At 44.9% G+C, this 13,131-nt stretch overlaps 1 protein-coding gene across 1 annotated transcript in view; it reads right to left on the reverse strand.

Moving 5' to 3' along the window:
• AFF1 (AF4/FMR2 family, member 1) overlaps positions 1-13,131 on the reverse strand; it is a gene marked incomplete at its 5' end in the record, with an annotated part of 24,377 nt that overhangs the window by 3,861 nt on the left and 7,385 nt on the right. The window contains 11 exon segments of the mRNA XM_009865683.1: positions 184-227; positions 329-422; positions 1,042-1,113; positions 1,652-1,788; positions 2,472-2,535; positions 3,538-3,629; positions 4,629-4,875; positions 7,409-7,506; positions 8,793-9,544; positions 9,547-9,706; positions 12,007-12,163. Coding sequence (XP_009863985.1) covers positions 184-227; positions 329-422; positions 1,042-1,113; positions 1,652-1,788; positions 2,472-2,535; positions 3,538-3,629; positions 4,629-4,875; positions 7,409-7,506; positions 8,793-9,544; positions 9,547-9,706; positions 12,007-12,163 — 1,917 coding nt within the window.

Genomic DNA, 13,131 nt, shown 5'->3' on the forward strand with positions numbered 1-13,131 from the left:
CAAAGAAAAAAAGAGAGCAAAGAGAGAGGAGAAACACATTCATGCTCCCTAACAGTATGATTTCAGGTGGTAAGAAAGAGCAAGTGGCAAGCCACTCTCAAATGCAGCTTGTAAATTCTCTGGCTACTGTTCTCACTCACACCCTTAGAGGCACATTACAACATAGGTATTTTTAAATCTTACCTTGCAACACATGGAGAACGTGCTTGAGTTGCTCTGGAAGAATTCTGCAGTGAGGAACAGAACTCTTGTTAGCTTTGGGCTATGCAGCTGACATCATTACCTACTGCAGGCATCTAGTGGTACCTTGGTAACATGCCTGCCCTACCTTGAAGTGTTCATTCAGGACCCTGGAATACTTCATCGCAGTGTCTTTTTTGTACTGGAACATTGCCATGTGCAGAATGGACTGGCAGCGCATGCTGTGAATAGAAGCACACCCAAGGGTCAGTGTCCACGCTCGCTGCTGCCTGCTCAGCAGTCATCAGCCTTGCGGGACAGAGACAGGCATACATCAACTGTACTGCAAAGCCAAGAAGGCTCAGATATTCTCCTCCTCCTGCTCATCGTAAAGACTCTATGAAAAAAAAAAAAGACAAATAAAAAAAAAACCCAACTCACAAACGAGGAAGGGTCACATCCGGTCTTTTATATAAACAGGTGCCCAGCCTCTTACAGGTGCCACAGGCTGAGTATGTGCCCACATCCCATAGAGAAGGGCCTTCGGTATGCTCAGCTACAGTTACACAGCTCAAACATGGACAGCCAAAGCACATTCTTTCACCTTGGGTGAAAGCCCTTATATGCTCTCACATTACCAGCAGGTCAAATTTTAGAGCCTATGCCTTCCATGTGTGGTCCCTTGTGGTATCTCAGCCCACTTCAGAGATGTTCCAGTTCAGGTTTTTATATTGTGGGGTTTTTTGCCTTGATGAACTCCAACTCCCATTTAACTGATTCCTTTGCCTCTAAAAGTAACAAGCCTTTCACTCTATCAAGTCTAAAAACAAAATAAGAAGGCATAGAAAAAGAGTTACGCACCATAACACGGCAAAGACTTTTTCACGTGCAGATGCTGAGGAGTCCATGAAGGATTTCAATGTCATGATGAATCTAAGGAAACAAAGTAAACAGAAACTTGCAGCCATCAGTGCTTTGAAGTTCCACTGTTTATGAAAAAACAGTGCATGCTGTTTTCTTAAACATTGTTCCAAAAGTCAGCCCTTAGTCCTGGCACGAGTGCTTTGTATGACCTGGAACAGAGAACTGTGCCTCAGAATGCCTTGTTTTTGATGCAGTGGAACAGATGTGACTCACTCTCCTCTTACACTGATTAACGGGCTTTTCTTTTCTTAACCGAAATACCACTGAGCTCACAGGCAAAACTGCTTCTGATCTGGATAAAGTAAAAGCTCCTTCACATCCTAACCCGTATGGTCTGGTGTACCTCAGCTGCAAGGCTCAGTTGCTCAGGAGGACCCGGTGCCTGGTGCTTCTGATAAGCCATGCTGAAACCGTTCCAGGGATTTGTCTCTGGTGCCTCTCGATGGTTGGTCTGTCTGGTGCTTCCACAGCAACTCGAACACGCCGTGCGACTGACCCTTCCCCTCCCGACATGCTGCCTGACCATCGTGCTTTGAAACCCACTTACTTGAGGAGATCTATGGTGTCACTGAAAATGCTGTAGGCTGATTTTGGTGCTGATGAATCCGATTCCAAGGCAATCCCATATTCAATGAAGGAAAGAGCAGCATCTAGGTACTGAAAGGCCTTTCCAGTTTTGTCAGTCTGTTGGGAAGAAAATTCTCACTTTTAGACTAAGACAAAAACTACTTCTCTCTCAGGGGTACAATTTTTCTCTCTAGTTAGGCAGGATGTGAAGAAAGAAAACAGATGCCAGCCAGCACAGCAGGTGATAATCAAAGAATTCTCAGTAGAACCCCTAATGTGGTCCCAGTCACCAGCTTTGTGTGCCCTGGCTGTTTGCATCTCTTCCACTTGCTCAGTGTTTTCCTCGAGCAACTTTTTATGTTGACATGTTGTGGATATTATAGTCTGGTCTTGGAGGCCTGCCTCGTGAGAGGCAGATGGGATTTCCCTGTTGCAGTATTCCCTCAACTTCATTTTCACAGGTAAATGGAAAGCAGCAAACGTACGGTACCTGAATGAGCCATAAATTGACTTAAAATTGAGTGCTTTGTGATAGCTCTGCAAAGCAAACAGGCCTGCTCGCCTCCAGCAACGCCAGTTCTGAACCCTGTTCTCTAGCCGCGTCCTCCAGATGTGTTTGTAACAACAGGAAACATGTGAACACGTGGCACATACAGACACCCTCCCCACATATGACTTGAACTCACGCCAGGTACGGAGCATGGAAGCAACGTGAGCCAGCGATTCTTACTCGTGTGCGGGCAGCTATCGGCTCCGAATGCAAGAGCTGGTTAACATTTCGACACAGGGCCAAGACTTACCATTGCATCAGCTTTGTGCTTCAGCTTCTTGGCCTCTTCCATGTAGTACTCAATTGGATGCTGTCTGAATTGAGGACAAAGATGGGATAAAAGAGAAAAAAAGAGTAGGAAATTATCATTTTTATCTTCATATCTAGAAGATGCTATGAGTCCAAACACCCTGTTTTGGTAAGCCTGTTAGTCTTTTCAAACACATATCACAACCATCATAGTCACTAATGTTGTTTGCATGTTCAGAAATACACTGTAGCTGAATACACAGATAAAATGAATTGATTTATGAAAAAAAATTATGTTAGAATAACACTGAAAACATACATTTCAAAATAAAATCCCACCGGAGGCTAGGCTACTATGAGGCCACATTTACTTCTTCACTCCCACAGAAAGACAGCTGCGACATGATCTCCTATCATTCCTCAAGTACAAAACCACAGACACGTTTTGACTGAAACTTACAGTAAACTTTGCAGTACCACGCACTCGTCTCAGACCAAAAGAGCTTGCATTCAGATTACCTGCTTACAAGAGATAGGGGCACCAAGGCTTCTACAGGCCTTGGTCTCAGTCAGCCCATAAACGATGATGAAGTTGTCCCCCCCACATTTCTGTGCACCGGGATAAGCTGTTCACTGTGCAAATGGAACACAGCCACCTGTGCACTAACAAGAAGAGCAAGTAAAGAGTCGTGCCCTCTCAGGAAACATCAGTTACTTGCCAGCACCTTGTCATGGAGGAGCTTGACGCTTGTCAAGAATCAGGAAATCAAGACCCGTTACTTGTAGGCAGGCACAAGAGGCATCGTCTCTCAGAGTTCACAAGTACCTGATTTCTAGAGAGGATTCCCTCAAGCCAAGAACTGTTGTAATGAGACCTTTGCTCTGTGCTGGGTGGGGTAAGTCCCAGGCACGAGAAGGCAGCACAGGGCAGGTCTGAGCCATCTCTCCCTCTCTCCTTCCTCCCCAAAGAAGTGCTCGTCAAGATGCAGAAGCCAGGGTGGCTTCAGGGCCAGCCTTGCCTGGTGCCTTCAGAAAGTACAGGTGAGGGGTGTAAAACAAAAACTCACTTTTCAAGCTTGAGGAGAGGTCTCCTTGGCTTGGAGGCACCATTTGGCAATGAAGGTTCTGGGAAAGGATTTGTGACATTCCCCGCAGATCCCTGAAAAACCACATTGTAGAGACAAAGCTCGTTAGAGGGATTTAAACCAATGCCAAACCTGGTTTTCCTACATTTCAAGTAAAAATGTTGATCTGTCCAAGGCAGAGTCTATTATCCAGTCTCTCCCCCTTTTCTTTCTATCTTCCCCAGCACCCTCTCCAATAACGGAAATGGAAATTTGGCTCCTTACCTGACTGCTAGTAAGGCTTAATACCATTCAAACTTCTCCCAAGCACAGAAAAAACAGGTAGCAGGTTTCCTTGCACAACTAAGATAGCAGTAAAGCTGCAAGCAGCACATTTTTCATGGCCACTAGACAAAGCAGGAACAGGTAATATCCATTCATGTTTATTTCCAGCTTAACCACACAATTGCAGATTCCCCATTACTAACTATATTAGCAGGAAAAAGCAAGCCAACTAATACAGCATGCACAGTCTGGCTTAACATACATGACAACACTCAGCCACCAGTAAACCAGCAATATAGCTGAATTTTATAACCCCAAAAGGCAAAGATCCAGCTGCAAGGACCATTAACAATTTTGTAAGCTAAAAAATCTTATATCCAGTTTGCAGTCAAAGTCACAGGTTGCTTCTTTCTTAATTTTAAGCAATCCACTTTTTCTTTTTGTAAGCACGTTTATTTTTTATGCGCCAACACTGTACTTGCAGTTGCCTACAATCAGTAACTGTTTCTACCATAAACATGATTCTCTTTCTTTCTGTTTTTATATCGTTACCCTTTCTCACTATTTTTCACTGGCAAGAATAAGACAGATTATAGAAGGTCAGCAGGGCAGTTACCATACAGGCTTTTCAGGCTAGCAAAACAGGGTCACACATGGCCATTAAGAGGCAAAAATTCTTCTAAGACCTTTCTCTGGTGGCTCTTTTCCTTTTTTTTTTCCCTTCCTTTTTAATACCTCTAGAGCATACTTCTGAAGAGAATCACACAGTACCCACAGGAAACAGCCCACCAGTTACAAGAGACACATACTTTGACATCCCTCAACAGCTCAGCATGATTTCTCTCCACTTTCTTGTGCTTGGAGAATAAAGGATCCTTGTGGTTGCTCTTGTTCCTGGCAGTGTTATCTGTCGGAGGCAGCTCGCCGCTCTCACTCACGAGTCTCTTTTGGGCCTTCTTGTTTAACTTTGGTGAAGGATGTGCAGCAGACATTGGTGACAGTGGTGCGGGTAACAAGACATCTTTCTTCTGGTTTTCACATGAGGCTTTTGGTGCTCTGGAGATGGGAAGTGAATTAAGCAACTGAGATGAATATAGTGTACATTTAATGTAGATTTTTTTAAAAAACTCTGTTACGTTGTGTGCCAATTCTGTTTAAATTTCTCTGGAAGTGCAATACGACTTGTTAACATAAAGAGTCCAAAAAAGGCAAAGCAAAACTTAAGGGACTTCATCACACACAAGACACCACATCTTCAGCTGCCCACAATGTACAAGCAAGTTGCTTTTCAAGTAGGAATAAGCCTCAAGACTTGTCCTTGGAGTAAAGACTTGCAACCAGAGTATTAGGAAGTTGCAGAAAAGGCATCCCTCCAACACAGCCCCTTTTCACTGAAAGAGGGAGAGAGGTAATTACGGAAACTAAAATCCCTGGGACAAACCACCAAGCAAGGCAAAGGAATGGTCGCACTGTATCTCTCTCTCCTCATTATCGGAGAAAATATCTTCTATGGTCAGACATACTCACCCTGACACTTGATCCTGTACATGCTTTAACAGAATTAAACTGAGCTGTTCCCTTAAGCCTTACAGCTCAACAAGACAACACATATAAAGTTGAGAGGTTTCAAGTGAGAGAGACTTAAAATGCATGCTTTTAAGTGGCAGAGACTATCACATATAATAATACGGTGACATAACAGCTTTCTGATCATCTACAGCTACTATTATCAGGGAAATTTAGCAGCTCTAAGCAGCACCTAATAGTCCTAAACCTTGTTTCACTACTGCTTATAATTTACGTAATTTTTATTCAACTTCTCAAAGTTCTCAAGAAAACAGTGAAATCCAACTCATGGACTGCAGCATCAGGAGAGGAGAAAATGCAGTTAAAATCAGGGAGAGCGAAGCATGGTGTTGTACATCTTGTTTCATTCTGCTGCACATGGGACAGTCCTCTCCCCTCTCCAACAAGTCACTTTTTTCATGGTACAGTCGCTACTCACTGCACACACGCTCCTGAGTTTCACTACCTTCTCTACCTCACTACTCAGCTGATGCTCCAGAGGACTATTCTAGGTAGAACACAGCAGCATGCGCTAAGCTTACCCAGAGCCCTCTCTCCCCAAAAAGGCATCCTATCCTTCCTACTCTGAAAGCCATGGCTAAAGGGAGTGCTCGTTTTCACTGAGAAAAGGGAGGAATGAACCCGAGAATTAAAGTCCTTCCGTTATCACCCCAGCTCAAATATGCCTTCGCTCAACCAAAGGTTAGCTCCAACCTCTCAGTGCTTCCTCTGCGAAGAAGCAGTTTGCTCCTACTGTGAGGACACAAAGCTCAGCGCTACATGGCAGCCCAAGTCAACACCTCAATTTCAAGCCACAAGCAAGGAAGGACTGAAGGCAGTAGCCCATGACTGACTCCTGAGCCTCTCCCTTCAGGAACACGGCCCGTTTGACGACATGCTCCTGGAATCATTCCCTCTAGCAAAGGCCTAGCCAAAATGCTGGCAGGACACCGCTATGCAAATTATGGGGTAAGAAGTTTCACCAGATCTACCAGAAGCACTGCCAATGCTATGCTGGAATCAATGAGACATTCCTGGCCAGAAAGGCCACCTGAAATTCCCGACGGACTCATGATTCAAAAGGTGCGCTGGTTGTGCGGCAGCGAGGCGAGCAAAGAGAGTTCTGCAATACTCTGCAACATCCATCCCATTATCCTCCGTGTTCCCAGCTGGGAGAAGACAGGCCCCAGCCAGCCCAGACGCTGCGTGCACCAGCAGCCAGCCAGTAAGTGCTGTTCAAAGCCTGTAAGCAGGGACAGCACAAGCAGCTAAGGGGGCAGACAGCATCGGCATCAACACCTGACTTGTCTTTCATCAGGAGCCGCCCAATGAAGAAATCAGCAATGACCACCCCGTGAAAAGGTACGGGCATGCTGTGCTGCTTGGTACAACATCCGCTCCCCAGAGGCTGACAGAAGTCTCTGCTGTGGACGTGACTGCTCAGTCAGAGCAAGGAGAGTCACGACTCTCAGGCCACACTTTCAGCTTGGGTTGGGTTGGAACAGACCTTAAAGCGCATCTAGTTCAACTCCCTTTTTAAAAGCACTGCAATGCTAGTTCCATTTCTCATGAAAGTAGAAATAATTGATACTTGAACACTCAAGTTTTACTCATCTAGAATCACAGAATAATTTGGGTTGGAAGGACGCTTTAAAGATCATCTAGTCAAAGCTTTTGCAGCAGTGTAAAAACATATATGGGAGGACGATCAGCCATTGCAACATCAACTTGTGCTTGAATGATTTGAATCACAACCCTCAGCATTCAGAAGGGAGAGGCAGACAGGTGACACCCAAGTGTCTCTTTGCATCTGCAGCAAATAAAAAGGCAAATAAATCACATTCCCACAGCCACGTGGTTGGTTCCAGGATGTCAAGACAGATCTGCAGCAGATGAGGTTTCAGAATGCACGTTGTCTTATACGCAAACTCATAAGGGTGGCAGATACAGTTCCTCACCTTAACCTTTTTCAGAAAGACTCGGTTTTATGCATCTTTCTGCCATCCAACCATTGTATACTCACTTCAATTTATGAGAATCTTTATTAGCTGGAGACTGCACAGCTTTTGTTCCTTTTTCTGATTTCATTTTCTTTCTACCAATATCCTTCTCCACTTCTCTCTAACAGGAAGAAAAACAAAAAGGGAAAAACATCACTCAGGTTTTGAAAGTGCATGAAAACTACAGACTAACACAGCTAAGTTTGATTGATTCTGGGTAAAAAAGAAAAGATATCAGAACCGACAAAGCTGAAATTTAGACCACAGCAGATACAGATTTCGGTCTCACTGACAAATATCCTAAAATGACATTCAAACTATTTTTGTTTGCATTAATTATTTTGTTTGGATTAATTATTGTGGTGGGCATGGAACAGCTAAGCCTCTTGTTGATAACAGTAATCAAAATTAAGGCACTCCCATTGCTGAAAAGAAGCAATTTAGCTATTTTAGATGGGTTTTTTTGTCGTAGTCAGTATGAATCATACAGAAAAGTATTCAGATTCCTCCTGGAAAAGTCATGAACTGCAAGCAATTGTGTTTTGTGATACTCTGTATCAAAGGGAAGGAAAATATGCATTCATAGTACAGATCACTCTGATTGCCCAGATGTGCAGTGGTTTTTGGTTTTATTAACAAGAATCTGATACGATGAAATTTTAAACAGTCAGTAACAACTGCAGCCATTGTCTTCCAGAAGAACAGGAACCACTAGGCAGAGAGATTAAAAAAAAAAAAAATTTAACTGCGCTCTACAGATCTTAGAATAAAAAGCACGCAAATCATCAGCTCACCTGAATGAGGGTCTCTCAAGTTTCCTCCCCATTTCCCTGCTCTTTTCAATCCTCCCCCACAACTATAAGAAGTTCAGAAAATGGTAATAACACAAGCTACACCTGCAGAATTCATTCCTCTTTACACAAGCAAGAAATCACACCTGTTTCATGGAAATAAATGACTCCACACAGGAAAAAGACTACACTAAATCAGATTGAGGTTTCATGGCTATGGCAGCAGAAGGTGCCTACACAGACAAAACTGAAAAGAACAGACTGGGGTAGCTTGGGTCAGTTTTCCCTCTGGGCACTCCTACAAACCTGGGTACTGCCAAAGGTGCTCTCCCACAACAGACATGAATTGGATTAGCATAGGTGACTGGACAGTCTGGGAGGTGCTTCAGATACCATGCTGCTCGTCAAGGGGTTGCAGGGGGAGGGAGTACCACAGGCTTACAAAGCTCCGCTTAGGTTAAAAGCCAAAGAAAACTGCAAATGTTATGAGAGGACTGGCTAGCCACACAGACAACTGCCAAAAGCTCCTCTGACGTAGGAAAGCTGGGGCTTTGTTACCTGAGACATTGAGTATTTCAAGAAAACATAGCAAAAAGTGTTTTAAAGTACCTCTCACCTTCCTCTTTTGAAGACACTTGTCCACAGTGTCCATAGTTTTACTCTCCAAGTCCTGCTTCTTTACACCAGGGAATTCCTTGGCCTCTGCTCTCTTCTTGCAACTCCCTTTCCGAGGTGGCTGGGGGACCCTTGACAGGAGAGGGAGATGGATTTTCACTATGAGGGGCTCACAGGCAGGGGAGTCGGTTACTGGTGAGAGCAACTTCTCCTCGACAGGCAAGGGAAGTTTCTCCTCCTGAAAATCCTCTCTGGCCACGATGGCAGCCTTGTAGCTGCTAGTGCTGGTGGGGCTTGTGCCCTGGCCTTGAGGAAGGGGACTGAGAGCGAGAGGCTCCTGGCTACTGCCAAGCAAAACGTCTCTCACAGGCTTAGGGTCCGAGGCAGGTTTGGCGCTGGCCTGGTGGGAGCTCTTGTGCCTTTTCTTCTCTGAGTGCTCTTGCAGGGCTGGCTTCAGGTCTTCTGTGATGCTGCATTTCGGCTTCCCTTTCGTTTTGACTTTTGGCTTGTCTCTGGAAGACCGGTCTCTGACCCTGAAAGCACCAGGGTCGCTACTCTCCACCTCCAGGCCTCGCCTCGGCCCCTCGTGCACCGGGGCCTTGCCGGGCCTTTTGCTACCCACGGTCTGCCTGGGGGAGGGCTCCTCAGCGCGCACAGGAGACGTCTGGCAGTGGCGTTTGGACAGAAGATGCGCATCCTGAGGAGCCCTGGCTGCTGGGCTGCAGCACTTACGATGAGGCTCCTGCGGCTCCCCTGGTGTGAGGAGCTGCTGCTGACGCCCTGCCCCTGCTCCTTGCCCTTCTCACGCCCATCCTCGTGGGCGATGTCACTGAGACTCTCTGCTGGCACTGCCGGTGGGTTCACCTTGTTTAGCCAGTTGTCAAGCTGCCACTTGTTAGAAATTGGTGGGTCAGGCTGTGGACAAAACAAGAAAGAGAGGATGCAAAACTGATACCTTTATGGGCTATTTCCATCCCAGCACAGCTTACCAGATCCCAGCAAAATTTCTCATTACAACTTAAAGGGCTTGAGAGCAAAGACCATGAGACAGTGGGGATGCTCTAGCATGTGCACATCGACACTTCAGAAACACGGACCTGGTTTTTGCACAGGATCAGTCAAACGTTGCACAGCACTCCTCCATCTCCGCTAGCCCTACCTGTCACTCGGTAAGAGACCAGTCTACGTGAAAGCTTCGTCTTAGTTTGCCACTAACCAACGTCATTTCACAATCAGACCGCAAACAGCAGCACTTGTAAAAATGGATTAGGTGCTGTCCTTGCAATGCTTTTGCAGAGTTATTTGCACACAGCGTGGCTTTCAAAACAGACAAGCAGCTGTGCCAGCTATCACATCTCACTCAAGCCTGACAGGTAGGCCCTTGTGCTTTAACCAAAAGAAAACCATTTAACAAAAGAAATTGTATGGCTAGAACATCAAGTCCAGCCTTTTCCGAGTCCTCTGCCTACGCATCCCAACACCTGCTCCCCTCTGGGTCCAGCAAAGCATGAGCAACAACCAAGGTCTGAAGAGCTCTGGACAGGTAACATAGTGTGGTTGCTACGAGCCCAGCCTAATCTAACAGTAGTCTGACACATTATGAGAAAAATGAACCCAGCTGGCCCTAAACCAGATCACAGAAGCTGAAAATCAGGGACACGATTGTCTGGGGCCCATTCTGAAAATACCACGTTTGTGTCAACATCACTGAAATGTACAGCTCGTTACTTGGGCACCATCAGAGCACAGTTTGGTTTTACCATGGGTTTGTAAGTAAATTAAACCACAAATCCCACTATACTTTTCATGTAACACAAATCTGCTTTCATTTCTTTAGATTTGTAGCTTATTAGCCACTGTAAGAGCTTTTTTTCTTTGTTTAAACACTATAAAAACATGGACAACAAACTTAGTAAACCTGAATTTATTATCTAGATAGCTATCAGAGAGTAGCATGATCTAGGACTTCTATCTTGCTTGTGATCTAGGCCACCATATGGGTTTTCACTGGGTTTTCCAAACATAAAGGATTTTAAGAAACTTGTTTTTTTAAAAAAGGAGAAAAACAGCAAAAGAAGGAACTATTGCATATAGGTCAAAGTCCTTTGCATGTGAAGAACTGCCTATAAAGAAATGGGCCATCTGAGCCTTAAGCACCATGGATGAACAGTTTGCTGAATAAAAAAGGATAAAACGGCCAATAACGAATAGCTCGGACTTCACTAGAGTGAGAAGGATCTTACAATCTATTATTTTTCAGGACAAATCAGGCAGGATTTGGCAGAAGAAGTATAGCACCTGTTCCCTTCCTCAAGACTGCCGTACTCCAGACAGCAAAGCCTAACTAAACTGCTGGAAGGCAAAGTATCTTAGATGCAAGGTGAAAAGATACGCCTTCTCAAACTTTGGGTTTTTTGCATATAAAATTCTGCCTGTTTCTCTGCTTCTAAGGTAAAAGTAAAGAAAGCTAGGGGTGGGGGAGTGGTCTGTAGGAATAACCATGCAACTCCCACTGGCCTAAAAATGTTTTGCAAGCTGCAGGAACCATATAAAACCATGTGAGCACTTCTGCAGAAGATATTTTAAAAATGCATGGTCTCAATTGTAAAACTCTAAGGCACCAAGTTCTGTTTGTCTGCTTTTCCCAGTAAAAGTCTCAGAAACACCAGTGCAGAACTTCCTGAGACAAATTCAACAGAAGCAAGTCTAAGCACATTCCAATCCATCCTGCAGGTCCGATCACTTCAGCTGCTATCTGGGAGAAGCTGAATCTGTCGCTTATGCACAGGAGCTGCAGGAAGCTGGTCTCACCCTGAATTAGCATATAGCCTCAGCACCCATAAAAGCTGCATGGGCAGAGGTGGACCTGAAACACATCTCAGAAGCTCTGCTTCTCATCCGCTCCTTGCTTATGGCTCACCAGTGGAGGCATTAAATCCACCAGGAGTGGTAGACAATGATGTCAAAGGAGAAATGTGAACACTTCAGGGTTAGGCACCTAAGAGTCTAATTATGCTGTTACTAAGCGCTATTTAACTGACAAACTCTAGGAGGGTAGCAAGGGGCAAGAAAAGTCTGATGATGCAGCAAAGATGTAAAGGGGACGGTTGAACAATGACAGTATTTCAGGCTTCCTGCCCTGACTCCAGTCAGACAACAGAGAGTCTGAGGCAAGAGACTGTATTAAGCAGCCTCTAAGTTTCTTTTGCATTCACCTCAGGTGCTGATGCTGTTGGAGGGTCGTTTGCTTCACTGGCACTTGAGCTGCTCTCTGTCTCTGAGTCTGAAGAGCTGTCTGAGTCACTGGTGCTCCCTGACTTCCAGCTGCTGGAATGTGCTGATGCCACACTCTTGGGCTGGGACTGTAGCGCACTGCAAGGCCACCATGAGATAAAATTAGAAAGCAGCATGGGTGAAGGTTACTTACTTGTTATATTGACACGGCAGGATTCAAAAACAAAACCAAAACCCCATGATTAGGCACTGAGAGGAGAGGGGAGAAGGTCAGAGGAATATGTTGCCATACTCAAAAGACAAAGCAACAGAATACAAAAGCCTGTAGAAATAAAACCTTTGACTCCAACTCAGTCAGACAAATACATAATGCTACAACATGAAACTGAATTTAGCCAATTAAAGTTTAAAAAACAATCAAAACTGACAAGTGCTTTTCTACAAGGCTCAATCCTCAAAAGAAAAATTTCCAATACAGGCTAACAGGACAGTAACATAAATATCAATGGTCTCTTTTTTTTTTTGTTTTCTTTCCCTTAAGTTTTCATTTCTTCATCAAGGTGCTGTAACCGTTTTTTTATGGGCCATGTCAAGCAGCAGCATTTCTGCAACACTCTCCCCTACGCAAAGTGTTTTCCTCCAGAACTGACAATGGGAGTGTGCATGGAACTGTGGCAGAGCCATGACTTCTATGCACGGCTTCTTCTTGTTTTGAAATGGGCCTACAACGTCAAAATGTTGATCCTTTTTTACTTTGAACATTATTTCCCATGTCAGTGTCAACACATCTGTATGATCTGGACGCAAGCTGCTTGCTGATCCAGACTGATACCATGAGAACACTATTTCAAGAGCTTGCAGAGACGCAGATCACGCCAGGAATTGCTCTGCCCTTCTGCAGGTCCACCCTTGTAGACGAAGCCAAAAATGTATGTCAGTGCTCTCCTGTAGGAAACACTCTGTGCTTCTCCACCTTCCTTCCGCTAATGCTGGCACACGGCTGTTCGCTCTGCCTTGACTATTGCTTCTGACTAAGATCACATGGCAGGAACTGCTTGCAGTCAGTTGCCTTATCAAGAGGAGCTGAAACAGCCTCAGTGAGCTAC

Source organism: Apaloderma vittatum, unplaced genomic scaffold, assembly GCF_000703405.1.
Source record: "Apaloderma vittatum isolate BGI_N311 unplaced genomic scaffold, ASM70340v1 scaffold1523, whole genome shotgun sequence".
NCBI lineage: Eukaryota > Metazoa > Chordata > Aves > Trogoniformes > Trogonidae > Apaloderma > Apaloderma vittatum.